Source organism: Erpetoichthys calabaricus, chromosome 14, assembly GCF_900747795.2.
Source record: "Erpetoichthys calabaricus chromosome 14, fErpCal1.3, whole genome shotgun sequence".
NCBI classification, from domain to species: Eukaryota; Metazoa; Chordata; class Cladistia; order Polypteriformes; family Polypteridae; genus Erpetoichthys; species Erpetoichthys calabaricus.
Genome location: NC_041407.2, coordinates 74,810,269 through 74,837,630, shown reverse-complemented (window position 1 = coordinate 74,837,630; position 27,362 = coordinate 74,810,269). Strand labels below are relative to the sequence as shown.

At 38.3% G+C, this 27,362-nt stretch overlaps 1 protein-coding gene across 2 annotated transcripts in view; it reads left to right on the top strand.

The window, feature by feature from the left end:
• Nucleotides 1-674: 674 nt before the first annotated feature.
• The window catches only part of LOC114665190 (uncharacterized), a 33,121-nt gene continuing 6,433 nt past the window's right edge, over nucleotides 675-27,362 (top strand). The window contains exons 1-4 of one of the 2 annotated variants that reach the window (XM_028819618.2): nucleotides 675-1,053; nucleotides 16,387-16,552; nucleotides 18,060-18,099; nucleotides 22,869-22,956. In XM_028819618.2, coding sequence (XP_028675451.1) covers nucleotides 16,419-16,552; nucleotides 18,060-18,099; nucleotides 22,869-22,956 — 262 coding nt within the window. In that variant the 5' untranslated portion in view covers nucleotides 675-1,053; nucleotides 16,387-16,418. Of the gene's footprint in view, nucleotides 1,054-16,386; nucleotides 16,553-18,059; nucleotides 18,109-22,868; nucleotides 22,957-27,362 lie in introns of both variants that reach the window. The other variant, XM_028819616.2, reaches the window with a different exon arrangement.

The window sequence follows — 27,362 nt, the reverse complement described above, 5'->3', positions numbered from 1 at the left end:
TTTTCATGGACGTTTTGATATTGGATTATATGTTGGTCACCACTGACTTATATTGCATCAGAAACTTTTTATTGTTTAAATCTCCGCTCTGTATGAGAAATGCCATTACATTTTTTTTCTTGGCCATCACTACATACAAAACCAGGTGAGTCACATGTGGAAAATATAATTTGATGGCTGGAGTATTCCTTTAATTTTTACTGAAAATTTAAAACATTACTTAATTTAAAATATTACAGGTAGACACCCAAAATAGTTTCTGACCCCAAATATTGTATACGTGGTCATATTTTCTATGTCGCAAGCATTCTAATTTAAAGACATACCACAATGTCATCTTCTTAGCGCACTAAATATACCAGGGTGTTTAACTTTCTAAGCTTATTTTTTCAATGTTTGTCTGGGCTTAAAACAATGGCAGTATAATCTTACTTTTAAAAATAAAATGAAGCTGCAATCAAAAGTAAAGCAGACGTTAAAAAAATATTAATTCAGTTTGATTGAGCCCTAGTCATGGCCCTGACATATGAGATGTGACAAGTGAATTTTGCTGAGGATCTGGTGAGAAACACGCAGGGATTCGTTATGCAGGGTTGATGGTGTGTGCTTACCTTCCATAATCGTCAAATGCATATAGTAGTTACTTAATTTGTATAAAATGCACAAAGACTGGACAGACTTCATATTTCTCTTAGCATACCGTTTCATATGGCGAGATACAGCTTGGAGTTGACCGAGAATTTATCTTGCATTTCTCGATGCACTGCTGAAAGCGATGGCGGTGGCGGAGGCGTTAACTTCTCTTTTTCTTTCTCCTTCTCACAAACACGCACACACCTCTTCGGCTAAGAGACAGGGCAAACAGCAACGAGGAAGTACATCGGTGATTTACTTTTTTAGCGACTTCCCCCTCTTTCCCGAGCAGGTAGACAATACCGCGCAGCTTCCTCGTCAGGTGGAATTCTTCTCAGTCCCTGACAGGAGAGTCACGTGGATCGCACGGTCATCTCATTCGCAGTAAAGTTAATTTCGGCCAGCGATACAAAGCAATAGGTGAGTTCGAGCGTCTGCTCTCGAAGTGTATTTCTTAATCTTTGCTATTTAACGAGATTCATGTTCCATTGGTTAGCGTGCGTCGTCATGGAAACAGGGAATTTCCGAGAGACCCCCTCCCGTAAACTCAGATTTCAACAGGTGTTTGTAGCAGGTGTCAAAGACCAGTGCAATAAACGTCAGAGGAAGATTTTTTTCGTCTTTATTCTTTCTTAGAGCTAATAGAGTAGGACAGTAGGTGGCGGATGTTGTGTATTAACAAAAGTTTAATCGTATAGTGCGGAGTGACTTCTGTGGACTTTAAACTTGTCCCGTTGTCCTAGTCCAAAGAATGGTTATTTTTCCAAAGTAGGTTGTCTTGATGTGGTTCTGTACCAGAGTGTGTATTGCAGGAGAGTCGGGGTTGACCTTTTCCTGGCAATCGTGCAATTGCAAAAAAAAGTATCCAGAAATGACACGATTTCTGAATTAGTTTTCAACTTTTCCGCGAACATGAGCACACTTAAACGGTATAAATAAGCACAACTCCACTTGACACTTCCATATCTAACGGATTATTTGATAGAGGTGGTGTTCGGGTGGTCATTCTCGAGGTGTTCAAAATGCCAACAATGTGTGTCATTGGCGTAAGTGGGCGAGTGTGCCCTGCATTGAACTGGTTGGGCTGACACCCTGCCTGGGACTGATTCTGTTTGCTCTCAATGTCGTCTGGGTCCACCATCCCGTACTTTTAAAGACAGTTCAGAACATATAGATGGATACATCCATCTATCCATCTATTTTCCAACCCGCTGAATCCGAACACAGGGTCACGGAGGTCTATTGCAGCCAATCCCAGCCAACATAGGGCGCAAGGCAGGGCGCCAACCCACCGCAAGACACACACACACCAAGCGCACAGTAGGGACAATTTAGAATCTCCAATCCACCTAACCTGCATGTCTTTGGACTGTGGGAGGAAACCGGAGCACCCGGAGGAAACCCGCGCAGACACGGGAGAACATGCAAACTCCACCCAGGGAGGACCCGGGAAGCGAACCCGGGTTTCCTTACTGCGAGGCAGCAGCGCTACCACTGCGTCACCGTGCCGCCCCTATAGATGGATACATTTGTATTATAATTCTGTTGTTTTTAAGAGAATATTTAACAGAAGTGCACATTCAGTGTCTTCTGTTATTTACCAACACCGAAAGTAAAATTTACATTAACTGAATGAGCAATTGAAAGGCTAAAGGACTGGGGTCATCATGAAACTGTCCCACTAGCTTCAATGGGAAATCCTGAACATGTTTTCTTCTCTTGAAAGCGTTTACTTGCAACATTGAAATTGCATTAAGAACGCTTCCCCACAGGTCTGGGTTCCAGGGTTCAAATCCAGATCAGCATGCAGTTTGCTCTTCTCTGTTTCCTTTTTGAATGTGTCATGCAATGGAGTTACAATCCTTTCAAGCGTAGTTCTTACCCCTTGTCCAGAACATCTAAGATGGTATATGGCACCTGCAATTTTGAGTTAGATTAAGCAGTTTTGAGTGTTGCTGGATGAAAACATACATGTAAAATCAATTTAATCATAAAACGAGTGGTACAGTAAAATCATGGTTAGTGCTACTGCCTCATGAATTCAGTGGTCCTGGGTATTTGCATCTCACTGCCAATCATTGTCTGTATAGTGTTTGAATATTCTCCTTGTTTATTTATGGGTACTTCAAAGATTTGCAGGTTAGGTTAATTGATGATTCCAAATTGCCCCCTACATTCTTAAAATTACTGGTTCTGAAATGGCACTTTACTGGGCTGTGTGGCTCCTTGTAGCACCATTGATTGAGAGACAACCGTTTCATTCTGGGAAGGCTTCTTTGCAAGTAATATGTGGACAAAATAGAAATCTTGAGACCTGGCAGGATACAACAAATCAAGAAAACCTGAACTTATCCTAAATTATAAGCAGGAACATTTTGGAATTTCACAAAGCTATTACCATCTATTGATGGTTACTCTAGTTATGGAATCTTTTAGTGATCTAAGTAAATAAAGGTTATTTCTGGAGTCTTTATATGATTGGTTCTTATGTCAAGTGAAGTGGCTTTATTGTCATAACATCCATACAGAGTATTGCAGCATACAATGGCAAAATAACATTTTTCAGGACCGCAGTGTAACATTTACATAACCACAGGACAAGTGCAAAAAAGGTGAAAAAAAATACTACAAACAGATAAATAAATGCTAAATAATAACTGAAAATATAGTAATAACTTTGAAATAGTAATAAATAACAACAACTAGCAGCTAATAAAAAGCCAACAGTAGAAAAAGTTATAACAAATGTATAAATAAGCTTCTAGGAACAGATTTGAGGGCAGGTGGCATCACAGAGTTCAGAATCCGAAGAGCCAAGGGGTAGAAGCTGGTAAAGAACCTGGCAGAACTGCATCAGATGCTACTGCACCTTCTGCCAGATGGAAGTGGGCCAAAGAAACTGGGAGAATTGGGAGCGATCCTTTTTAATATTGTAGGCTTTGCGGTTGCAATGTTTTATAAAGATGCCTTAAATAGAGGGCAGAGAGATGTCAATGATCTTTTTTTTTTGTTTTTGGGGAACCAAAAACTTTGGCGTCTTTATTTTTAAGAGTGTATGTGGGTGTATGCTTGTGACTAGGCCCTAGGATGAACCACCATCCCATCCATGGTTGGATCCTGACTTGTGTCTAGTGCTGCAAGGACAGGCTCTGGCTCATCCCAACCTTGAATTGGATTAAGCTTGCTTGATTTCCTAATATTACTTTATAATGTTTTGTTTTAAATCAACTGATACTTGTGGAATTTTTGGGGTTGCAAAAAGTGGTGCAGCAGGCAATACTGCCGCCTCATATTACTTGATCTGTGGTTCGATTCCAGTTGTGAGTAGAGATTGATTATCCGTTCTGTGCTTGCATAGACTTCTTCTACTAAAGACTTTATTTTTCTCACAATTTGAGGGCACACCATTCATAAATTATGCTGGTGCTATGCTGATTTTTCCACTGGACCAACTTTGCCTTGTACTCACTGCTTCTTGGATGGGCTTTTGATTTTTTGTGACACCTTTCAGAGGTAAAGATACCTGGAAAAATGCTAGAATGCTAGAAAAATGGATTGGTGTTTGTGGAAAAAACACAGAATATCATATGATTTAAAATTCCTGTTCATTGCAGTGGTGAGCCCTGTTGTCTCACTGGTGGATTGTCTTGAGCTAAAATCCCATAAACTCTCTATTCTTCTAATGGCTAATTGGGCTTTCTTCTGAGTGCTCCAGGTTTCCTTCCACATTCCCAAAGATGTGCATGTCAGTCGGAGTGGAATTGTTTGTAAACGGATCATTAGACTAACTGGTGTCCTCTGCACCACTGGTTCCTTCTTTCTATCCAGTGACACCAGGGCAGGCTCCATTCTCTGAATCTCTGAATTGAATTAAATGGATTTGAGAATGTTATAGCTCTTTCTTTTGCTACCTGCTTGTGCGTCTGCTTTGTTTCTTTGTTGTTTTTTTAAGCTATTAACATTAACAGATCTAAAAGAAATAGTTCTTGCATATTTTGCCAGAGGTGTGGCCCTGTGGAAAGCAGAAAAACATATTCCTACTCAGCCCTGCCTTAATGGTTGGGCTTGGTAACATACATTGAGAATCAGCAGCTGAGGGCCATGGAGTTGTGCCTCTCAAAATTATTCACCCCTTAAAAGTTTGCACATTTTATCATTATACAACATTGAATCACACTGTAGGCAATGTGGCAATGAGTCTTTTTCTCTTAATCATCATTAAATCCACTGTGATTCAGTGTTGTATAATAATAAATTGTGAAAATGTCTAAGGGAGAGAATGTTTTTTAATAGGCATTTCAAGTGCAGCTCAGTAACCTCATTTTTCCACCTGTTCTATAATTGTATTAAAAATATCTCAGCACACTTAATACATGATACAATTGTTCCTAGTACTGTCATGTTCTGTGGTTTGATGGTGGTACTTGAATCAGCAGTCTCGTGGCTTATGGTCTAGTACCTTGTGAGTATAAGAGCATAAGAAATTTTGTGAACAAGAAGAGAATGTGCAGTTCATCAAGTTTGTTTGGTGCTAATTGCTATGTTTTCTCAGTATCTTATCCAGATTTTTTAAAAAGCTGTCAGGGTCTCCATGTCATCTTCATGACTCATTAGTTTCTTTCAGAGTCCATAAACCCTTTGCATGAGGAAGAGGTTCATTATTTCTATTCTGACATATCATGTAATATGATGCTTTATAACCTGCTCAACCTACTTCCTCTTGACCTCTACTTGTATCCTCATGTATTTGGCTATAATAATTACCAGTAAATTAAAAACTGTTCTGGATTAACTGCAGCTGTTGTTGATCAGTGCATATTGCTTGTTGGTGGTTCAGTGGTAAGCATTACTGCTTCACGGATTCAGCATCCTGGGTTAGAATCCCGTGCTTGCTTGGTGTTTGTGTCAAGTTTGTACATTCTCCCTGTGTCTGTGTGGGCTTTTCTCTGGATACTTTTTCATCTTCATCCCCCTTGACCTCTCGGTTGGGTTAATTGACAGTGCCAGTCTGGTCCTGTTTGACTGTGTATATTAATGAGTGGACTCTGTGATATTTCATTGCTGCTTTGTTGTTATGTTACGCTGCAGCCTCCCATGACCCTGGAGTGAATTAAGTGAGAATGTCACTTTATATTTGGAAAGGAGTTTATTAGACCACCCAACATAGATGAGATAAATTTTGCAATATGCCAAAGAGGCGGTTGACAGCCAGATGTTCTAGATCAGGGGTAGGCAACGTCGGTCCTGGAGTGCCACAGTATGTGCAGGTTTTTGTTCCAACCCAGTTCCTTAACGAGAACTCAATTATTGCTGATGAAGCACATATTGCTTAAGTGACATTTTAATGCTTCATTTTAGTGGTCTCGCTTGTTAAGGTTCTCCAATCTTAATTGCTTATTTCAATCTTAAACTGCTGCATTCAGTGTTTTAATTGCTCCTTATTAGCAATAAGATGTAAAACAGGGGTAGGCAATGTCGGTCCTGGTGAGCCGCAGTGGCTACAGGTTTTCATTCAACCCAATTGCTTAATTAGAAACCAATCATTGCCAATCTCAGACCTTATTTAATTTTATGGCTTGTTAGTCTGTGCAATGTAAGGCATTTATATCGTAGATTTTTTACCTTTCCAAGGATATCATCCAAATGATTTGAAGCCTAAAACAGATCATTTTCAGTCTGTCACATTTTTCTATTAAGTGTTTTATTAAATCAAACCGTGCATGATGAACACACACAGATGTAATTGGAAAAAAGCTAGCTGGAGAACTGCTAGCTGCTTTGTCTTTTACATCTTATTGCTAATAAGGAGCAATTAAAACACTGAATGCAGCAGTTTAAGATTGAAATAAGCAATTAAGGTTGGAGAACCTTAACAAGCGAGACCACTAAAATGAAGCATTAAAATGTCACTTAAGCAATATGTGCTTCATCAGCAATAATTGAGTTCTCGTTAAGGAACTGGGTTGGAACAAAAACCTGCACATACTGTGGCACTCCAGGACCGACGTTGCCTACCCCTGTTCTAGATCACCAGAACTGTGACCGTGTCTGACTTTTGCTGACTATAACTGACCGTCAACTCCCTCAGAGGTTTATGTTCTCCCTGAAGGCTGTTGACTGAATATTTTGTTTCCCTCTCATTCATTGTCAATTGGCCGTTTCGCAATTATCATGTTAATGGACATATATTGTTACAATTGCTATTTTCACCACATTAAATTTACTGTTTTTCTATGTGTTTACTTAATTTGTATTTTTATGCATGTAAATAATGTAATGTGCATTACAGCTATAAATATGTTACTGTGGTCTGGAACTTCACTGAGTGAAGAATACTATACAAATATAAATGGAATTCAATTGGTTTACATTATATATTGTTCACAGTGAGCAACAAAACATTGGTTGAGTGAATAATAAGAATGAAATTTTCTGTTATTAAGAAGAAAAGCAATATTTGGATACTTTTTTATTCTCCCTGAATTCATTTTTCAATATTCACATGACTATATACTGTACATTTTTATATCCATTTATTCTCATTGATCCTGTTTCCTGGATTCAAATCCCTCATTTAAGTTTCTGTCACATTATGTGACTTCTAGTCATAGAGCATGTCAGACTTGGTGCTATGCAAAGGTTTAAAAGGTATGACAAATTCAGCCACTACCTCTGTGCTTTTTCTCATTTTTCCATACCTCCATGGTATGCAAAACATGAGACATCATACAGATGAGTTCCGCTTGTATTTGTGATGTCCAAAACACCCACGTTCTAATTCCTTGTGGCTGAATTATATAAATTGAACTTCTGGAGAAGCATTCATTATTTGTCAGCTTTCGTGCATATGGAGCCCGCCAGTATAATTAAAGACAAAATTAAACCTTTTTGATTTCAGGGCGAGTCACAGATTAGTTGGAGCAAGTCATTAGTTTGGAGGTATGTCACATTATGTGGCTGTTTTCACAACAGTGTGCCGCTGATTGTCTTTGAGCCACTAAGGCTATGACTGAAAATGTCTGGAAAAGTCGTGTAATGTGACATGACCTTTAGTTGTTGTCACTTGGCAGTACATTGCACATTGCCCTGCCACCCCACAGACTTTCAGGTAAGCTTATTTTCCATCTCTATATTGAGTCCACTGTGAGTGAGTCTGTGTGTATGCCCTTCAGTTGGCTAGTACACCGTCCAAGGTTGTTTACCACCTTGTAACCAGTGCTGCCAAGTTAGACCTTGGATTGAACAAAGAAAGTTCAGAAAATAGACTGAAAGAAATACAAATAAAAAAACTGTAAAGCAGCAATTGGAATCTTTTATTACACTGAATGTAGATCCTCTAACAGGATTATTATAAGGCAATAAAAACATCAGAAAATATATTATCATGTTTTCAGTAGGAAATACTGTATTTTACAGAAATTATCTATATCTGTACATTCTACTAATTTTAAAATCATCATCTGCAATGGAAGAGCAATGTGTTGCTCTCTGTTGTGGGTTATTTCTTTTGGGCTTTGCCAATAGTACTTCACTTGGTTTTAGTGACATGAACAGCTTAATAAATAATAAAAAAGTTTGATGTTTGCTGTTCACCAGATGAATGAATAAATGTCAGGTGTGTGGACAGTATTTGGTAAATAGATAGATAGATAGATAGATAGATAGATAGATAGATAGATAGATAGATAGATAGATAGATAGATAGATAGATAGATAGATAGATATCCCTTGCAATTTATGATGTAGGACACCCACAAATGCAAAAAGCCATAAATACGTTTTACAACAACAACAACATTTATTTATATAGCACATTTTCATACAAATACTGTAGCTCAAAGTGCTTTACATGATGAAGAAAGAGAAAAATGACAAAATAAATAAGAATTAAAATTAAGGAACACTAATTAACATAGAATAAAAGTAAAGTTTGATGGCCAGGGAGGACAGAAAAAACCAAAAAGAAACTCCAGACGGCTGGAGAAAAAAATAAAATCTGCAGGGGTGCCAGGCCATGAGACCACCCAGCCCCCTCTAGGCATTTTACCTAACATAAATTACATCAATCAGTCCTCATTGTATTCAGGGTTCACATGGAAGAATTTTATGACTTCTGTCCTTTAAACCATCAATGTAGGCCATCACGGTGCTTTGATTAGGTGGTGGTGGCACAGGTCACCACTACAGAAAACTGGAGAAAGAACAGAAGAGAGAGTAGGGGTTAGTACGGATTTTGGAGCCACCATGAATAATAATGATTGTTAATTGAATATACAGAGTATCAGGATTTAACTAAGATGAAGCTATGAGAAAGCCATGTTAAAGTAATGTGTTTTCAGCAGTTTTTTTAAAGTGCTCCACATTATTAGCCTGGCGAATTCCTATTGGCAAGCTATTCCAGATTTTAGGTGCATAATAGCAGAAGGCTGCCTCACTACTTCTTTTAAGTTTAGCTCTTGGAATTCTAAGTAGACACTCATTTGAAGATATTAGATTATGATCTAAGGTTTTAGGCCCATAAATTTATGTTCTAAGCTTATTACACTAAAAAAGTTGGGAAAACGCAAGACAGAATGATCACTGTGCAAGCAAATCATGTGTGTGAGGTTGGCTGCTAAGACCTCCGACGAAATGTGTAGTTCAGCAGTTCTCTAATAAACTCTAACATTTTACAAAATTTTACTTCTTATAATAAATTTGTCAAATGGCACAGTGCTACCAGGGTAGTAGCGGGATTTGCAGTCCATTTAAGTAGCGCTGCTACAGTGTTGGCAGGGTTTTTCTACATCAGGCTGCAAAACTCGCAAAATAATTTACATATTAATTATTGATGAGGGCGGTATGGTGGCGCAGTGGTAGCGCTGCTGCCTCGCAGTAAGGAGACCTGGGTTCGCTTCCCGGTCCTCCCTGCGTGGAGTTTGCATGTTCTCTCCGTGTCTGCGTGGGTTTCCTCGGGGTACTCCGGTTTCCTCCCACAGTCCAAAGACATGCAGGTTAGGTGCATTGGTGATTGTAAATTGGCCCAAGTGTGTGCTTGGTGTGTGTGTGTGTCCTGTGGTGGGTTGGCGCCCTGCCCGGGATTGGTTCCTAACTTGCACCCTGTGTTGGCTGGGATTGGCTCCAGCAGACCCCCATAACCCTGTGTTCGGATTCAGCGGGTTAGAAAATGGATGGATGGATGGATTATTGATGATAATCCCACTAATAGGCAGATCCATGAATTGTAAACCCACGAATCATAAGGGCTAACCTGTACTTTATTTGTCCCCAAGAGGAAATTAAAATTTTACTGAAGCTCAAGGTGTATATATTTACCTTCTGGTTCTTTCTTCAATATCCACTTGTGTCTGAATAATGTGGCTCCGGTACTACATCTCTCAACTTCATTCCCCTTAAAGCCTGCTTCTTACACTCTGTCATTATTTTCAAAGCCCCTTTCTAACCTCCTGTCTAGTTTTATAGTATATAGCCCATTCTTGAAGGTGACTTTCTCAGTGTGCCTTCCATGCCTTTTCTCCACCTTGTGTGCTTCCTACTCACAGTTCCTCTTTTGATTGAATCACCAAGGCCAAACTGACCAATCAGATTGCTCTGAGGGACTAGCAAAACACACACTGTTTTATTATATAGTAGATTACAAGCATGGGAGTTCTGTCAATGCAACACCAGGGACTGATTATGTAATCCAGGACCCTGGAAGTGCTTATATTGAGATACAGTTTAATATGACCTTCTTTCCCTTGGTCGAGTTGTTCTAGAGAAAGGACGCAGCTGGTAACGAGGAGTTAAATAGCCAGAGGGAGAACGAAAAGTCAGGGTGTTGTAAAGTGAGCAGGGAGAGCACACCCAACAGAATAGCCAGAGTATATTAATGTTTGGCTAGACAATGAGGGTAGAGATGTCTGTTATTTTTCACTTTTGTCATACTTTGTGTTTATACCTGTGTATCTGGTACCTTCATTTAATAATGTTACTTTATTTGTTACTTTAAGATCCTGTGTTGATGTTTGGCGCTCGAGGACAGTTCAAGTGTGCCCTGACAGTCCACAATATTCTCAACTAATCTAAGATTCAATCTTTGAGTAGGTCATTTTCCTGATGGAAGTTCCAAAACTCGTTTTATTCATTTTTTTGTCATGCATGCATATCTGAGGGTCACCTTCCATACCCTCTGCCACTCTGAGTAACGTGGGGGCACTGTCACTGATGGTATTATCTCTTTTTTCACCCCGAACCCGGAGGAACCACCCAATGAGGGCAACTGATTCCACCACTTCCCGTCCAGTGACTATAAAGCCAAGGTGCTTCTGGCAGGGGTCATCAGTTCTGGGAAGAGCAGGACCCCTGAACGGAGTTCCTACCTGATAAAGTTACAGCTTTACAGAGCCTTGAAGCAACTCTCTCTTATTCAAATCATATTATTATTGGTGACTCACCCAGTTTTGATGGGTTAAAATTTAGAAAGCTTAATGGACATTGAGGTGGTGTGGTGGTGCAGTGCTGCCTCGCAACTTCAGAAAACTGTCTTGAGTGTATCATTTATGTGGACCTCACATGTTCTCCCCAAGTCTGATCACAGAGGTTTTCCCCTAACCATCTAGAGGACAAAAATAGAAAATTATTTAATGTGAAGTAATTATACAAACATGATGAAATATTCAAAATTTTAGCAATGGCTCAGAATTTCCATTTTGATCAATTCCAAGCAAGGTCATGATTAAAATTGTGTTTGTTTTTCTTTTATAGTGGCAGAGATCTAATCATAGCAGGCATTATTACATTGAAAGAGTAGAGGATGGCAACTTAATAAAAGAGCAAACAACCAAAAGCAAGTGATCATTAAATAATAGTGCCCACGGAAAATAAAATGGAGCTGAGCAACTGTCAGGAAGAGATAGATTCTGTGTCAATATTATTGTGTATTTTGTGATCAGGAGATTAAAAAGGCTAGACAGAGAGAGAAACAGGTTCAGGTAAAGGATAAGAAGAGCTCAAAACCAGCAAAACCAACAAGAACATAAAACTAAGTAGGTTTTTGGAGCAAAGGAAGACTTAAAGTTAAAACTCTGAGCATAATTCAGCAATCAAACTAACCAAGAATAAGACCCAAGGACACTCAGCAAAGATTTGTTTTGAAAATCCCTAAAGTAGGATATCCAGAGGCTGTGGTGGCATTTTTATATATGCTGTCAGTGATGATGTTGCACATCACAAAGTTTGGGTTATATGACCAAAAAAAGTTCACTTAAGTCTCAGAAAAGATGGCTGTAGAAATGAAAGAAGGACCTCACCAGACAGATGGCAGCAGGTCGCTGTCACAAAACTAAAAATAAGCAAGCACGATAAACCCAATTATAAACTCAAATGGCACATTGAACTGATGCAAATTTGAACATTATTAAGACAGCAAAAACAAGCCATGAATAAATAACGTTGTGCAAATTAAACAAAAAGTAGTAAAACAATGAAATAAAACAAATTCAAACAATCAAAAGAGCAGAGTTACCGAATCTCCTGAGCCAAAAAAGAGAACTACTATCATCCATCCCGCTATATCCTAACTACAGGGTCACGGGGGTCTGCTAGAGCCAATCCCAGCCAACACAGGGCACAAGGCAGGGCACGCACACACACACCCACACACCAAGCACGCACTAGGGACAATTTAGGATCGCCAATGCACCTAACCTGCATGTCTTTGGACTGTGGGAGGAAACCGGAGTACTCGGAGGAAACCCACGCAGACACAGGGAGAACATGCAAACTCCATGCAGGGAGGACCCGGGAAGTGAACCCAGGTCTTCTTACTGCGAGGCAGTAGCACTACCCACTGTGCCACCGTGCTGCCCCTCCAAGTACTGGCCGAACCCGAGTGTGTTTAGCTTCCGAGATCAGACGAGATCGGGTGCATTCACACTGGTGTGGCCGTAAGCACTACTATCATTACTGACAAATATTTAGTTACAGCAATATGTAAATAGTTGGTGTTTTCAGTTGACTTTTGCTTCATATACAGCACTACAGTATAATGTTGATGTGCGAGCAGCATGACAGAATCAGACTTCTGGTGACAGAAGTTCACACAATGCCTTGAAAAATAACTAAAATGCAGCAGTGTGCTTCACAACACAAATGATATAAGTGCGCTTTGACACATTGTTGTGCAGGTTATTAGCATCTGTGGCAGTAGTTCTCAAAGATTTCTTGTTTGTGGTGCTCTGTGTATAAATTGGGGGGTGTCCTAATTGTGGTGTTGGTTCAGTAATTGCTTCCATAATGTTTGAAGCGCAGTGTTTAAGAATCACTGATCTATGGCATAGGAGTCATGTGTTTAATCTGATGTTTCTTAAGAATTGTTCGATAGTTTAAAAAAAAAGGATGTAAATTGAAAAAAATAAACCTGAATGGGAATGATGGGTGGTAGTGTAAAAATCCAAGACAAACTGCCAGCTTTGTAAAAACCACCTGGACTCCCAGGTAGGCAGGTAAAAAGAGGACATTTTCAGGGAAACCTGGATGTATGTTAACCCTTCAAGTAGGCATCCGTCAGTCTCGGGAGACCATGGAGTTGAGCATTGTGTTCAGCTTCTAAAGCAACATCTGTTGTGATTTACCAGGTCTTTGCGGGAATGACAGTCTCTACTGCATTCAGTGCAGACAAAGTCTGATGTTGGTTTTTCTGTTCCGAGTTTAATCTTTCTTCTTAGACATTTCATCTCTGTCTGTCAAGCGAGTGATTCTTTGAAATGGGAGAAGCCTTTTGCACCGCCTGCTTCCAGGATTGCTGTTCAGAGGCTGTTGTTTCCCATGTGTCTGTGTCTATGTCTAAGGCCTTCATGTCTCTCTTGCAGACATCTTTGAATCACAACAGTGGTCTGTCTGCAGGCCTTTTCCCATTTACCAGTTCTTCATACAATAGGTCTCTGGGAATTTCGGCCTACACCCATACTACCGACATGTCCGAGCCAGCACATCTGCCTTTGCTTCAGGAGCATGATGTGCTACTGATGCTCCCACTTGGAATTTCCCTCTGTGTAAGAGCAGGAAGGTGGTTGATTAATTGCAATGTTTGAGAATCACTGATCTACAGTATTCTTGTTTTAGTTCATCTGATGTTTGTTAAGAAATGTACAATATTTAAAAAAAAAGAATAGAAAAGGATGTGACTTGAAAAAACGTAAACATCATAGTGTGAAAAACTTCCAGCTTTGTAAAAACCACCTGGATGCCCGGATAGGCAGCTAAGAAGAGGACATTTCCAGAGAAACCCAGACGTATGCTAACTCTGCGAAGTAGAGTACAAAGTAATATAAAAATGGAGTATGGTCAGAACAACTGAGGGCATACTCTGTAGCTTAGGGTCATTGTCATTCTAAAAGATAGTTCATAAAAGAGGACAGACATGTTGCAGTCTTAAGTAAAGTCAATCGTTTATTCATTATTTATTACTGATTACTGTTAACTTTCTCAAACTACAGTGTGTCAAGTTCTCAGTTTGTGCCACTGCCTGTTTTTGCCTAGGGAAAATACACACTAGGGAGCCGAAATATATGTCAGTCCTTCTGTGAATCATCCCAGCTAGTTTGTCACATTATTTTGGTAGCTGGCCTAAACAAAGGTGTATAATTTTTATTGGATCGTCTTGATTAAAGTGAAAAGCTACAATACCAAGAACTGAGGGCATGTTTAGAACTACCCAGTTAGAAGAGTTCTAAAATCAATAACTCAATAGTTAAGTAATGTTAGTGACATTAAACATGGTAAGGAGTTGCCAGTTTTTCACCTGTGACAGAGAGACCCCAAACGAAAGGCAGAATGTGCTGAACATAGTTCCTGTTCAACTTTAATGGAGTTATAATTCATTTGAACTATTCTAGACTTAGGTTTAAACATTTTGTGCATCATTTTTATTATACTTCTTTGTGTTGAATTTCAATGATTTTCTTGTTTTACTGTCATGTTAGTGTTATTTTCTCTTGTGCTCTTTTCATGGGTATAATGTGACTCATAAGGAAAAGAGGCAGAGAAATGTTTTAAGTGTTTCAGAAGATTGAAAGGAGCACAGCCAAGACTATTATAAAGAGTGATGTCAAAATACTGAGGGGCAAAACAGAGGAATCTTATTCAATAATGAGCAAAGGTCAAAACTAGAAGAACCAAAATATCTAGCACCTGTAATGTCTTAAGATGAAAAAGGCACACATATTTTTTAAAGGGAGATTGAGAAATAAAAGTCACAAAATCAGCAAAGGTCAAAACACTGAATCTTTTTTATCACAGCCAAATCACTAAATAAAGATGTAGACAAAATAATGTTACACAAATTCTGAAACCAAAAAGACTATATGAAGTACAGGCACACTCCAAGTTTTTAGACCCCCATCCAATCTCAGATAATTAGAAAATGTGTAACCCCTGACCTTTATATGCTCCAATGAGTAACATCACAGATTGTGACAGCTGCAGGATTGTTGTCCTGCAGAGCAATTTGTCTAGCAGCCCTACATTAGCTAAGTCCAAAATAGCAGTGTGGCAAGTGATGTGATTTTTGTATAGCTTACTTTTAGTTGTTTAAGACGTGCTCATCATTCTGGAAGCTCTATGCCCCTAGTGGTCCTGTTTAAACTGAATAATCACTAGGGGAGAGGTGAGTGTGATTGTTAAACAACATACTGTAATGACACTTTTAAGCACAAAGGCAGGTGCAGTGGAGCAAATTGGATGGTAAAAAAGATTGGTGGTGAAAAGATAGGATGAGGAAAAGAAGTAAGACAGGTGTAATCAGAGTGAAGCACAATCTCGATCAGAAAGAAATAAGGAAAGAGAAGAAGATTCTTTCAAATGAGCTAGGGAGTTTTTAAAGGACATTAAATTATGAGAGATGGAGAGCAAGTATGAGTGGAGCTGCAAGTGCCTGCTGGGAATATGTCGAGGAGGTCGGGAAGTGGGATGTGTTAAGTTCCACTGGGAATACAATGGGAAAGACATAAGGTGAGTCTGGCCATCAAGTGCCAGTGACAGCTGCTTTGAATACCTCTTATCGGTATAGGATGGGAAGGTGAGCTGGTGAAGATAGCACAGAGCACAATTAAAATGGGCTGCTAGGAATACTCAGGTGCTATGGAGATGCCAGCACGTGAGTCGAGGCCGAGTCAACTAGAGCTGAGAAGTGTGCATACCTATGAATATGACGAAGACCACTATGGTTTGAATTCTAAAATCAAAGATGTTTTTTAATGTTTTATTTCAGCAAGTGTTTACTCCAATTAACAAAATCACTCCATAAACTAAAGATAAAATTCTGTTTGTCAGAGAAAGCTAAAAATGTGTACTGTATCACTTTGCATACAATAAGTACTGTATCTCATGCTTTCTTTCCGAGGACATTAAGTGAGCTGGTTTCATCCATGTCAACCCTGAATATGTAGAGTTATAAATAGAACTCGTGGGGATGACGTCTGTGACTGTTTTTATGTTAAAATATCAATAACTTGGCCAATCCAGTCATAATTACACTTGAAGCCAAGCCCTTCTGTCACTTACTGTTACTAGGGAGCCATTAGGGAAAGCTTCTCCTTTCTGTAGATGGGACCACTAAGGTAACCACCTACTTTCTGTAAATTTTTTCTCTTTCAATTACTACTGGAGTGTTTCCATATTTTAGACTATAACTTTAATATGTAAAAATGCTCTTTAACTGTTTCTTTACTTTAAATTTTTTTTGAACTGCAATTTAAAACTGCTGTTTTACAGATCCAACTGACAATAAGGGTAACAGTTAAAAAATGCTGTTAGAAACGCCTCATCACAATTTGCCTCTTTATGCTGCACTTCGAATAGATGGAATATCAATTGTCTTGGGCATTTTAGTCCTTGTGGCACTCAGCCTGCTTCTGCTTTGCAGTTGGTGTGAAAAGGGGTGAGTAATGTAGGTTTTGTTCAAGTGTCTAATAAATAGACATTATTTACTTTTCATATTCTACCCAGACTTTGGACACATTTTCAAGAGAGTAGGGAATGCCATTAGGGACCATTGTTATTGCACATCCACCATGTGACTTAGCTTCAAAACTGAGTCCTAATTGCACTAAGTTAATTAGGCCTTTCTTTGGGATGACATTATATCTTCTCTTACTGACAGAGGGTATAAGTTATATGATAATCAGCAACAGAATATAGATTATCTTGTTACACATCAGTATTTAAAAACTAGACTTCTTTAAGGAAATATACCTTAACATTTTAAGTAAAATGTTAAGCATATTTAGCATATTAGCTTAAATAAATTTCCCCCTGGGGACAAATAAAGTTTCTATCTATCTATCTATCTATCTATCTATCTATCTATCTATCTATCTATCTATCTATCTATCTATCTATCTATCTATCTATCTATCTATCTATCTATCTATCTATCTATCTATCTATCTATCTATCTATCTATCTATCTATCTATCTATCTATGTCAAGTGGAAAAGAAATGTGTATACTTTTGTGTTTGCTTGCCCCTATAGGGTTGAGCTTCCATGCTCAATTCCTGTGGCCCCCATACAAACTAGGGCGGCTGCCCTCTCGTGGTCCAGGGGAGGCATAGTCAGCACTAAGCACAAAAATTCCCTGCAGGATTGCACCATTGTTGAACAATATATTGAGATAGTGAGATTTCTTTGAGAAGAGAGAGTGAAACCTGCTGAAATTTACCAAAAGCTGTTGGCATATGCAGATCAGTAAGATGTCTATGTCCCCATCTTGCACAAACTTTATGGTACCCCAAGTGACCATGCACTATGTGCAGATCCATAGCTGATATCCAAATGTGCAAGAACAGTGGGAAATGTAATCCATCGAACTTCACTGATGACAACTTTCACCACATCAGTGTGGGCTTGTATGAGGTTGATGGTCAACCAGATCGAGCTCTGTCAGTTACAGCTGTTCTTCCTGCTTTAAACCTTCCTACCCATTCATAAACCTTTTGATGAATCATGCTGTTTTATTTCCATACTGAACCAATATCCTTTGGTGAATTTCAGCAGCTTTCATTCCCTCTGCCCAAAGAAATCTCACTCCTGCATATTATTCAACAATGGTGCGATCACGCAGCATAGCATCCATGTTCATCTGACCTTGGCTTCAATTAGATTAACAACAGAGCACTGCACAGTGAGTCTTCCAACTACTCATAAGCCATCACAAACATGTTGTATTGTGTCAGCTTCTATCTTTTGTGGTTACTGTATAATTTTCAAATTGCCTTTACTTTTTGACTTGTCCTTTTACTAAAAAGGAGTATTGATTCAAGTAGCATAAATGTATAATAATATTCACAAGGTAAAAACAATGTGCGTTCAGAATTGGTGCAGGTACCTTAAGACATTAATCACAGCATGTACAGTATGTAATAGCTGATGTTTTGTCTCTTTCAGGAAAAAACGATTGTTTGCAGATTCTAATGGTGTTTTACCAGTGAGTTTCGTGAGTAAAGTTTATTTTCCATTTTTTTAATTAGGAACATCAAATAGTGACCACGTTTTAATTAAAATTTAGGACACAACACTCTTATTTTCACCCCTCTCTTAAAACCTCTAGACTCCTAGTTTCAATTGGAGGAGCAAGCCTCCTTTTTTATCTGTATTTTGCAGTAGCATCTTAAAAGAAGTCTGTTATCTGTTCTGTTTTTCTTTATCCATTTAAGGATGTGATCATATAGCAAAATTAGGATGCATTTGTCTGTCCATCTACTTGTGGACAACCAGTTTCACGCTTGCAGTGTTGTGAGAAGCCAGAGCCTATTCCTACAGCAATGGATGCTAGGCAGGAATGAAACCTGGAACTCCATCACAGAGAACATTTACATAAACATCCACATTCACATTCACATACTGGATGGATTAAGAATGGCTTATTAACCTCACCATTACATCTTTAAAATGAAGGATCACATTGTAGAAGCCACAGAAAAATTGCAGCATAAAAGCTTTACTCAGACATACTGAGCTTAGAAAATGTGGTCTTATCCACTGTACAATAATTCTGGACATTTGGAACCACAATCTATATAAAAATAGCTATATTGGAGACATAAAAATAAACAGTTCCTTCTATTATAGACTACAAAGACAAATACATCTAACATTAGGAACACGAAGGAGATGTCCTGTATGCATAATCTTTCTACTCATTTTTAGAATGGCCTTTTGCTCACTGCAGGGAACTGGAGCCTACTCTAAAGCTAATGCATCAGTAAAACCAACCCTAGATGGTATCACCAGTCCATCACATAGCAAACCCATCCATTCTGCATCATTCTTCATTTGGGATGGACCAGTTCACATTTATAAGCAACATTAAAACATATTTGAGTCTGAAAAGAAAAGTATACAAGCAAACACTCAAACAATATGCATACTCCACACAGAAGGCCTTCCAACTGATAATCAGAACTGAAACAGACACAAAATTAATCTACACTTCTTACACCAGACTTTGCTAAAAATGAAACTAAAATAAATTCAATGAGAGAAACACTTGAAAAAACACCATACCGTCATACCAGAAACACCTAATGGTCTTGTGTGGGCATGTTTGTAGAAGCATTGTTGGATTGGGAAATTGTTGTGCTACCACAAAATTCTGACCTCCACACTGTTGTTTTCCAGTAATAGTCTAGCTTCTCTAACACCCAGCCACAAATGTATTCACTCCCTCCTGATTACAAGATGCCAGATCAATGGGTTGGGTAAAGAGTTGTACTCAAAATTCAATTCACTAGTGACTTCTGAACTTATTGAAGCTGAAACCCCTGACTGATTAGTTTTAAGAGACAAGCACCTAACCTGCCATTAAACTCACGTAGTCTTCTCTGCGGCACGAAGGACGGGTTGGAGACAGAGCTTAGGGGACAAGAACGAAGCTCAGCACAACAAGGACAGACAAGGTCGGGGTTAGGATTTCATACTCGCCCGTGTAATGTTATCCTCATTTTGCATGGTTAGAGGTGAGCAGGTTGCAGTTAGCGGTCATTTGCCATCCCTCTTATGTCTGTGAGAAGCTTTATTTAATCTGCCAAAGCATTTCTTCATTTTCCTCTTAAAATAATCAGTTTATAAAATGCTGTATAAGCTCCAAAATACCCATATGAAAAGAGCAGTTGCTCAGGTTTCAATTAAGTTATTAAATAATTTTTAGAGTCATATTTATGATGAGTTTCTTTCTGCTGTCTTCCATTGAAATGTATGTGAACTGTTAACTTGTTATAGTCTGTGGGCTTTGAACCAAGGTAACGTCTATCTCATGTTACTTTATTTCACATAAGTTATGGTGTTTTAATTCACAGTTTTCTGTATGTGAAGGTTTGGACTGTAATGCATTATGTTTTTAAGACACAATTCCATATTATTGTGAATTAATGTGGTGGCTGTGGCCCTAAAGTTAAGAAACCACATACTTCACTGCAACTAATGTAAAGACATTGGACTGATTGTGTTTTATCCACTCCCCCCGTGCTCCATCCCCCCACCAATCTCTGTCCCTGCCCCATTCCAAGACCCGCAGTGAGGACCTTCTCACTAAGTGGCTTCAGTTCTCTATATATTCTATACTTTTTAGCATTTCTTAGCTGTAGTCATCTACTGTGTTAAGGGAGCCATTTCTCAGCCAGGTTCATTCCTGGATGGTGTCCAACTTCATATTTAGTGACTCCTTTGTTCATTTTTTTTTCTTCTATTTTTGTTGATTATGTACATTATTCTTTATATTTATTATTATTACATGATTTGAATCTGGGTTAAATTTTGCAATCAATTTTTTACCCACTTTTACCAAACTGATTTCCTTTAAAGTTTGCATTCATGCTAATCTCCAGTGACAATGCAATTTTTCATCAGTTTTGACTCGGAATGTGTACATTAATTTTGTCAAATTTAAATTTCTCTTTTCCTTATATTATACTTTTAGTAATTACATATATGTAGTGCTTTTAGCCAACACACATATGTATGAAAAATTAGTGGTGTTGATGAAGTGGTTAGTGTGTTGGACTTTCGATCAAACGGTCAAAAGTTCAAGACCAATGTAGACAAATTAATTAAAAAAAAATCATTTTCATTAATTGATATTGAAGTTTTGTCAAATTACTTCAATATGACAGTTTAGCAGCATTGGTCAAGTGGTTAGTTAGTATGTTGGACATTTCCAGTACTTCACATGTGTAAGGTTTCACCATGGTTAGGATTTTCTGAAATGAGAAATGAACATGAATTAATGTTACGTTTCACTTTAAGATCGTACGTTCCATTCCACTGTCACTAATGTAATTTCTGTCAAATCACCTTCCTACTGAGTCAAGGTTTTTGTAAAGTACCGAGGACTGTGTGGCATTAGGTTGGCTAAAAATATATATAAAAAGGTTCATAAGTGACATGATTTTATTCAAAAATGCACTAAGAAGTAAAACTTTTTTTTTCTTGTACAAAGATTTTGTTGGTGACGTGTGACTAAAATTCTTTAAATAATTCCATAAAAAATAACTTACAATTTGAAAATGTATCCAATTATAACCATTATCCTACATACTTTGATCAATTTTTATATGATGTGTCATTTTCTTTCCATAGTTAAGCTGGTTAGAAATTTCACTTTAACTGATCTAAGCATTGTAATTATATTAAATTAATTCTTTTATGGGTGCCCCAAGATTTTGTTCTTAGTCACTGTTTTGGCTCTGTTTGTGACCCTGTTTTAGGGCAGCACAGTGGCACAGTAGTTGCACTGTTGCCACCCAGTAAGGAGACCGGGTCCTCCCTGTGTCTGCATGGATTTTCTCCTGGTGCTCTGAGTTCCTCCCACAGGCGTGCAGGTTAGGTGTATTGGCAATTCTAAATTGGCCTTGGCGTGTGGTTGGACCCTGTTCAGGACTATGTGGGTTAGAAAATCACTGACTGCCTCTGTTTTGAAATATGAATATGACTATTGTTTCATATTCTGGGCTTTGCTTACTTGATTCTTGCTTTCCTGGTTTTGACCGTTCCTGGTTTTGATTGCGATGATACTATATCAAAGAGTGGGTTAGAGAGGATCATCCTTGGTTAATCAAGCACACATAAATTCATCTATTGGATTGAATAGTTAGGGGTGGGGGTAATGAATAAGGAAATAGCTGTGATTAATTTTTTTTTATCAAATTCCTGCTGGCCCATGCAGACAGTGCACACATGCTGACTCCTTTTGTGATGTTACCAGTTAACTTAAGCTGCAAAAGGATATGAGAGGAAAACCAAAATACCTGAAGGAATATCCATGTAAACATGGGGATGATGTGGAAACTCAATATCTTCTATTGTATTTTTTAATGATTTATACTCTTTGATTATACCTTTTCAATAAATTTGAGAGATGGCGTGTGAGAACGGCAGTCATATTAAATAATCTTATTGTTTAAATGCAGTATGCTGCTAATATCTTGTCAATGCATGGGGTTATTTAGAAAACCAAGTAACAATCACAAAAATCCAAACTGGCTTGTGTTTTTAATTCCAGTCTCCTTTTACCAGAATGGGGATTAACTTTCAGGTGAGTCCTCGAGTGGCTAGTGATTTTCTCTGCTGGGTGCCTTGAGCAATCTCTCAGGCAGAGTCTATTCTGCTTTGTCAAAGCATGATGAGCTGCCATCTCTGTGGTGGAGATTTCTTTTATACTCTTTCAGGTCCATGTAGTTGGAGGGGGTGATCCTCATGTCTCCTCTCTAACCCTTTTGAGTTAGGCTAGCACTCCTGAGTATCCAATCTCCCTTTTCTGGTGTGTCCCCATGTTATTCACGCTTGATCTCCTCCTAAAACAGAACAGGACAGACTCTGAGGCATCTTCAGTTTTCAGATAGATTTTCAGAGGACTTTCCTGTGCATCCCACTTGCGAACTGTGACAAAATAAATGCACATTTTTAATGTGTATATGAATTTTTTATGTTCTGATTATAAAAAAAAAATTCTCCTAACAACAATAAAAAAAATATAAAATAAAAGGATTTTATGGAAATGCTAGCTAAAATCAGGTAATTCACAAAATTTTATTGCATGTGCCTTGTGAGGGTGTTTGTGGCGAAAGTCACCAAATAACAAAGATTAAATGACAGATTGATTAAGTGTATCAGTTTTTAATCTGTCTTAAGAAAGCAGTTGTTTTCATTCTGCACATTTTACTATCTTTGCTTTTTTGCCAACTATATTTTCCATTTCAGAAACAGCGAAGAGATGTGGACAATACACCAGCAGACAATTCAACATCCTCAAAAAGCATTTTAGATAACACCACAAGATTTGAAGGGGGTATGCAGCCACCTTTATTTTTCTCTACAGTACATTATATTTTCTTAAGCAGTAAGTTAATTAGATTGTGTGACCTTTCCAAACTAGCAACTTTCAGATTACTTTCAATATTCCCAAATTTGTGATTTCATTACTTATGTCATCTGTAAAAACGGCCTGGCAATGCTTTTTATCTTCATCCTTTTAATGACTTGTTAGCCATAAACATTAATGTTAAAATGGTTTAAAAGAATATAAATACAGTACAGTACTTGTTCATTAGTCCTCTAACTCAGATTTATTTACTGAAGATTATTAACTTAAATCCAGACAGGCAACATAAGAACAAAAGAAATTTGACAAACAAAAGAAACCCAATCAGTCCATCAAGCTCATTTGTTCAGCTAAAAGCTAAGATGTCAGAATGTCTCATTCAGACACTTCTTAAAGGTTCTCAAAGTTTCTGCTCCAGCTCCATGACCCAGTAGTTCTTTTCAGATTCCCACAACTCTTTGAATGAAGAAGTGCTTCCTGAGTTCAGTCTTAAAACATTTTAGCAAAGTATTCGTTCAGAAAGCTTTGTGGACACCAGGGGGCACTCCAGCTCCCTACATACCAAACAGAAGCAGGCTCTGGACACAAGTTAAAAGACAAAGAGTCTATAATTGTGTGAAAACTCTCTTTTTAAGTGTTTCCAACAACCATAACCATAAATACATGCAATAAAGCACAACTGCAAGCATAAGCACAACTCTTTTTTTCCCTTTCACACCGGTCACTACTTCCTCCACTACTCCTCGCATGCTTCATTCACCTTCCACCCAACTCTGGCTCATCCATCTATGGCAGGCAGCTCCTTTTATCTTCCTTCCAAGAGTACTTCCAGTGATACAACACTGCAGCTCTGAAGCACTTCCAGGTGAGGTTGGAGCCATATGGAGTAGGGGTTCCCAAATCCCACAGCTCCCCCTGGCAGTCCACAGGGGACTCAGCAAGGTTTTCCCCTGGGACTACAATACTCAGCAAGCCTCGTAGGCACCCATACAAGAATCTAGTCTTATTACACTGCATACTCCACTTCCCTAAATATGTTTCAGTAATTATGACCCAGGACCATTATAACTGTGCTTTAATTGTAAATTAAGATATGTAAACAGTTGAACTCTGTATTTGTACTTGTAAATTGTGTTAGGACTGGTGTTTCGTATATAAAGACAATATATACAATAAAATATTGTGATTATTTCAAATAGAATTGTATTTGACATATTATACTGTATGGAAAATCTGTTGAAAGGGTACAGTAAGTTTGGTATTTTTCAAGTTGAAGTTATTTTCTTTGCAAGCATAGTCTACTTATATATGTATCTGTGAAATGAAATTATGTTCTAAAGTTAAGCATTTTCTATACTTTTTTTTAAATACATAGCCAATCATGGAATTTTATAATAAAAGCTATGAGGAACATGGAGCTACCAGAAAATAAAAGCTGGAATTACTGAATACATCCTCTTTGAATTGGCAAAGGTTTCAATATTCGAGTACATGCCTTCTGTGTTTCCAATGCATGTATGAGACAACAAAAAGGATCTGGAAATAAACATTTTATTATTGTCACAAACTAGGAGTCACAAACCATGCAAGTGCCTAACATACCCGCTAAATGGGAAAAAAATCAAACCTGGCTAGTAACAAGGAATAACACATCTCTCTCTATTATAAAAAAAAATCTTAGAAGGAGATGAGACACTTACATGTCCTGTGAGACAAGTCATTGTGCCAAGAGATTTAACCACCAGAGTAGATGACAAAGTAGAACATCATAAAGAATTTAAAAATGTTGGCGCAGTACACATGAAGAGCAGGTTAGAGATAATGAAAGTACTAAAATTCGAAAGTCTCAAAAAAAGGGTAGTAAACATCGTATTACCGCAAACAAACAGAAATTATTACTTGGTGAAATAATGGAACAGCGAAAAGAGATCAAATATATTGTTTGATTTAAACTTTAAGTTGGAGACTTGTAGATTGTCTAATTCGTGTTGCCAGTGAGAATTAAGAGATTCCAAAAACGTTGGCGCGGTATGAAGTCTCACGAGACGGTGACTTTTGCCATTAGATTCTTTCAAGTCAAGGCGTACTTATAACCATTTTCAAACAAGACCACGGTCATCTAACCTCAGTCCTGTGAATGCTTTTGGCAGACACAGTTCCTGTGCTCTCAGCTCATAAATTTAATCAGGACAATAATTTTATATGTTCTAGATGACATGTCAACGACTAAGCAAAGAAGAAAGAGCATGGACAAACATTCGAAAAAGTTGTTTTATTTATTAGAGAGAAAGAAACGATATTCACTCACGGGCAGTTATACATTGTGTTGTCACGATGTAAGTCCAAATGCAGAATCAAAATTCAATACAATCTCGAAGAGAAGTTAATTCTAAATATTGTTTTTACTAACGTATTAAACTAAAAGTGAAAATAATGCATATGTAACAATTCCCATGAAAATAACAATCTGTTTAAATCGTATATCTGGTTAACCAAACCTGGGGGTGGGCGAGCAAAGTGAGCAGGGGTCAGAGCCCCCTTGTAACTTTATAAAATGAAAAGGGTTATTTCCACAAAAATGTTCTGAAACAAAAGAAAGTTCCATATAGCACAAAAGGCAAAAAGGAGCTGTTTAAAATAGAAGGCAATCCAGGTTAACATATACAAAAATGCTGTGCAAAGTCAAAAACAGAGCAAACAGGTGAAAAATCCAGTAATTCACAAAAGTACTGAAAAATGCACAAGTACAGTAAACTTACCACTCCCAGGCACATTCAAAATGAACCACAAAGAACTGAGGAAGATTTATAGGGTAGAGGGTGGTTCCTGGTGGTGGCTGGCAGGTTGCTCTAGTCTTGGGGGTCCACCTATAAAATACATGGGCCATGACAGAGGGAGCTTAAAGATAGGATCAAAAACAAAGAACAATGCATGTAGTCAACAAAAGCAACATTAGCATAAATAACAGGCACAAAAACAAACCAACATGAAACAAGACTTTGAACCCAAGCTAGGTGAGGAACCCTGGCTAAATCATGACAATTACATATTCCTGGTACTAGTTTTTTTAGGTAAGGATATGTTTTGGATTTGCTGTGCCATAGAAGTGTGGCCTTCCTGTGAGGATTTCTCATATAACTACAGAAGTATATCAACACGATACCAAGGACATTATAATAATTATTTACATTTATATTAAACCTTTCTCACTACTCAAAGTGCTCTCCATGCACACGAACCCATGATCTCTTTACTGTAAGGCAGCAGTGCTACCACTGCGTCACCTACCACAAACAGTTTAATGGGATTTTTGTCTTTCGAGAGAAAACCATGCCACGGGGAGTGAAAGGTTGTTGCGAAGGAAGACAAGCGCTAATGTAGTGCACACATCTGGTCATCTTTTAAAATAGCCATTTTTTTAGTTCAAAAATGACATGTATAAGCTACAATGTGTGTGTAATCTCAAGACATTGATCAAACATTGATAACTTTCTTGACTTGAAAAATGGGCTCCTAACCAGACTTGATTGCTGCAGCAATGCTTTGCTTTACTTTGTATGTGCCATTGTGCACTATTTCTGTTTAATGTTTTTCTGTTAATCAAAAGGGGTAAACTGGCTGGTGCCCCAACATTTATTGAGATCTAGTGCCGTACCTCACACATTCACAATATTTATATTGCTACACGAGTGTGCACTGGGGGCAACTTAAAGGCTCAGATGATGGTTTCCCACCGGAACATAAGATGGCGCTGTTGACTAACACCTTCTCTCTTCCTCCCTCTGCAAAACCGGAAGATTGACAGATTTAACAATCAATGTCACTTTTTGTGTCCACCTGTTTTGAGACTTGCATCTGCGATGACGTTTTTCTTTTAACGCGTTTATAACTCGTATGTTCTTTAAGAAATGAGGGGTTTGCTTATGGGTGCCTCAACTCTTCACAGTTCACACAATTTTTCCCCACTCTTACAGTGGTGTAGTTGGCAGGAATTTCCAAACATTGCTAGATGATGGAGCAACAGGACACCATAGCCAGTATACACACCTTGACGGCAGAAATCTGGGCATTGAAATTCCAAGTAGGGGAGCAATGGGCTCGGCTCACTGAGGAGGAAGTACGTAACCAGACACGTGCTGTACTTCAACAGGAATGACCATTGGGAGTGTCCCAGGTATTACATCTGTTACACCCCAATTTGATTTGGCAGTAGAGCATGATCATGTGGTGACTGTATGATGTGGAAACGTAACACTGTCTCGCACAGATGTCTCTACAAGACTGATGGCAAGATGTTATGGAATGTCGATCCACTCACTAAAGTCACTCCGGATCCACTCTCTGACTTACATTTTCAATTTAGGCAAACTCCC